Below are 3,716 nucleotides of genomic sequence, written 5' to 3' on the forward strand. Positions count from 1 at the left end.
GCGGGGCTGGCGGCCGGGTGGGCGGGGCTCACCAATGCGGCCGGACTCGGTGATCTCGTTGAGGGCCCGGAGCAGGTCGCCCCCCAGCTTCTTGACGTTGATGAGGTCGTCGAGCATGGAGTAGGAGAGGTCCATCAGGTAGTACAGGTCGATGGGGTAGCCCTTGGCGCGGCGGAAGGTCACGTTGAATACCGCCGCCTGGCCTACGCAGAGATGGGGGCACGTCGGGCGCCAGAGCCTTGCCCTGCCAGGGCCACCGGGCCTTCTGAGAGGGCGATGGCACAGAACGTGCTCCCTTTTACGAAGAACACAGAACACGGGGCTGGAAGAGACCCAGGCCCCTGGCACAGCGGGGGGCAAGCCCACCTGGTCTCGCGTAGACCGTCACTTTCTGAGGGGACAACTGCTTCCTGCCCCCTTTCTGGTCCTCCTGGGTCTGGGCCAGGCTCCTAGGGTCCATGATATCGTCAGCTGCACAGCCCTTAGATAGCAGCTGCTCCCGTGTGTCACAGCGAACGGAGTTGGGCTCATTGGGTCCCGTGAAATTCTGGCGGGGAGAGTCAGAAGTCAGGAACGGGGAAGAGAAAACACGGGAGCTGTGCAGGCTGAACCCCACATCATGCGAGGCGGCCGACCCTCCTCATTTCCGCCAGGTCTGACAGATGTCCCTGTGGCATGGGACACGGCAGGGGCTGGACAGCCCCCAGGGAGACACCCGCCCCCAGACGGCCTCTCCACGGGACTCCCGGACCACGGCGGAGCCAGGCCCAGTGGGTCTCCTGCCGCCTCCAGCAGCAGACGGCACTGGAGAGCCGAGCCTCCAGCCCAGGCTGACCGTCAGCTGGACACTCCGCGGCCCAGAGCCAGGGGCGGCCTCACTGAGCGTCTGGCTGCGGGGTCCACCCTTTGTCAGAGGGAGTGGCTGTCTCCCCAGGGAATGTGGCTGTCTCTCCTCAGCCTGCGTGGCCGCCCAAGGATCCTTCTGGAACACAGGCCAGGGCTCTACGCCAACCCCGTTGCAGTCCAGAGGGCACGGGGCCAGGAGGAGCAGGAGGCCTGGACCCAAGGTGCTTTCCTTGTGACCGCCGTGTCCCCACCAAGGCCCCCTAGATCCTGACACGGCAGGAGAGAGAGGGGGCCGCGCTGGGTGGGTCCTGCCGTGGGCCAGAGCCAGCCACACCTGAGGGTGGCATTGCTCCCACTGGGAGCTGCCAAACGCCAGCTCACAGCTGAGCTGCTTTCCGCAGGGCGGTCGGGAGAGTAACCAGGCAGGCGGGGCGGGGGTGGGGACGGCATGGGGGCCGCCTCCTGAGCCGCTGCGGCACCACGTTCACCTTCGGAACCCCGCGAACTCTCTACGTGCTGCAGAAATAACATGGACAGGAACAGAGAGCGAGACAAGCCTCCGATACGTCGACTGAATCGACGTGTGTTCCTGGGTTACAGCATCGCCCGGGGGAAAAACGGCTATCGAAACATTTCTGGATGAACTGGCACAATTTGCACCTTTAAAATATTAAAGGACAAAGTGGCATGATGTCTGCAATATAGTCTCAGATTTGAGAAAAATGAGTAATGTGTGAGTGCGCACCTGTGTGTTTCCATTTAGATCTGCAGGGTCACAGCCTCGGGGCACCCTGGAAACGGGGCGTGGGCGGGAGGTGGGGGACTCTCAGGGAAAGGACAGGGTCAGGGTCTTGGAGGACCTTTAGGGAGGAGGGCATGATCAGGGTCAGGGGGCCCCGGGGCAGTGTGCCTCTCCGGGAGGAGGGTGGCCTCGGACAGGGGCTGTGATGCGGGGACAAGGGGCTGGCTCGCCCCTTACTGTGCTGGCCCTTGCCTTCCTCCCCAGGGGCCTCACCCCTGGAACATGCTACCGGGAGCGAGGCCCCCATAGGGCGCTGCCGCACTTCCCGTCCATACTCTGGCCGCTGGACCGCCGCCTGCCTCCCTGCGTGCTGGGGGCCGTAGGGGACACATCATGCAGCTGGCCTCCCGCCTCCTACTCCCGGGGGGCCCAGGGCCCAGTGCTGGCCCGGCCTAGCACGCCTCACTCGGGTCAGCCTCCAGGCTGCCTTGGGGCCAGCCAGGTCTGTCTGTCAGACGCCCCTGTGTCCTGTCAGCTTCTGCCCCAGGAGTAAAGGGCCAGGTGATGGTCCCGGGTGCCCGCCGGGCCGGAGGAGGCTCTTACCAGCTTCTGACACCAGGCGCAGCCGGGCCCCGACTGGATGCATTCCTGGCAGGTGCCACCTTTGTACTTGGGGCACTCCTGGGAGAGGACTGCGGGCGAGACGAGACGGGCCCCATGAGCGGAGAGCCAGCGGCCATGGGAGGCTGCGGTGCTGCATGGTGGCGGATGGGTGACCAGGCCACACGTGGAGGTGGGCGGAGAGGGGCGGACAGCGGGAGGACCCGGGTGGCGGGATAAACCAGAGGCGTGTCTGCCAGGCTCTGGGAAGGGGGCCTCCGGGGAGTGCTAGGGTGGGCATCCTTCCTGACCCGGAATGTTCTGCGGAACTCACCAGACCCGAGGGAGAGCAGACCCGCCAGGGCGAGCAGCAGGGAGCATTGACACAGCATGTCCTGTGGAGGGAAGGGTCTTGGTGACAGCGCCCGGGACCCCATGCACTGGGTGACTGCCGTGCAGCCCTCCACGCCGGCCTGTGGACGCGGAGCCTAGAGGCGCACCCCTGCTGCGGGGGGCCTTGAGCATCGGGGCAAGGCCAAGACCGGTCATTCTCCCTGACTGCCCTGCATGGCTGCACGCCAGGGGACTGGGGCCTGGCGGGCAGTGGCTGTCACACTGATGAGTGCCGGGCATCCTGCCAGTGACATATGCGAACAGACTTGCACATGCGCAATCACGCGTGTGCACACACATCATACACACGTGCACACATACGCTGCCAAGCCCCGAGCCCGCTGGACCTCCCAGGATGAGCAGAGGGGGACTCCTGCCGGCAGCGCATACGGCCACACGGACACCCACAGACTCACGGTACACACACCACACACATGCATGTACATGTGCACACACCACACACGTGCACACACCACACACATCATAAACATGCATACGCCGTCCACACACACACACACACACACACACACACACACACACATCATAAACATGCATACGCCGTCCACACACAGACACACACGGTGCCACATGTTCTGAGTTAGAGCCATGGGTGACCTCCACACACCCTGAGCCCTCAGCGAATTGAACACTGAGCTCAGAGCAGAGACTCGGGCGCCCGGAGCTCTGGCAGGTGGCAGAGTAGCCATCCTTGAGCACCTGGGACGCCCAGACTGCACCCGCCGCCTGCTGGGCACCGGCACGCAGGGCATGTCAGGCTGTGTAGGGCCACCGCTGCCTGCCCGAGGCGCTGGCCATAGGGGACCATGAATTTGTTCTCGTCCATCAGCATGGGCCGTCCTTACCCAGAGCTGGGGACAAGGCACAGACAGGGCATCTGGCCAAGCGGCTCGTTCAGGCACCCCGACTGCTGACGCTCCCAGAGGCACCATCACGGGTGCGATGTTGGAAGCCTGGCGTTCTGGTTCTGGTTCTGGTTCTCGGAGGCAGAGGAAGGACCTCTAACCCACTGCCCACACGCTAGGGGCCAGCAAGGGCGACGCCTCCATGGCTGCAGACCCAGGCTGGGCATAAAGCAGCTGTGTCCCTCTAGAACAGCCAGGGAGGGTGGCAGGCC

General features: G+C 64.5%; 1 protein-coding gene across 1 annotated transcript in view; it reads right to left on the minus strand.

The window, feature by feature from the left end:
- The window catches only part of ITGB2 (integrin subunit beta 2), a 15,086-nt gene extending 12,506 nt beyond the window's left edge, over positions 1–2,580 (minus strand). Inside the window, exons 1-4 of the mRNA XM_006922558.1 lie at positions 2,523–2,580; positions 2,192–2,280; positions 367–547; positions 33–203 (exon numbers count right to left, since the gene is read on the minus strand). Coding sequence (XP_006922620.1) covers positions 33–203; positions 367–547; positions 2,192–2,280; positions 2,523–2,580 — 499 coding nt within the window. The remainder of the gene's footprint in view (positions 1–32; positions 204–366; positions 548–2,191; positions 2,281–2,522) is intronic.
- Between the last annotated feature and the right edge of the window lie 1,136 nt (positions 2,581–3,716).

This window comes from Pteropus alecto, unplaced genomic scaffold (assembly GCF_000325575.1).
Source record: "Pteropus alecto unplaced genomic scaffold, ASM32557v1 scaffold339, whole genome shotgun sequence".
Lineage (NCBI taxonomy): Eukaryota > Metazoa > Chordata > Mammalia > Chiroptera > Pteropodidae > Pteropus > Pteropus alecto.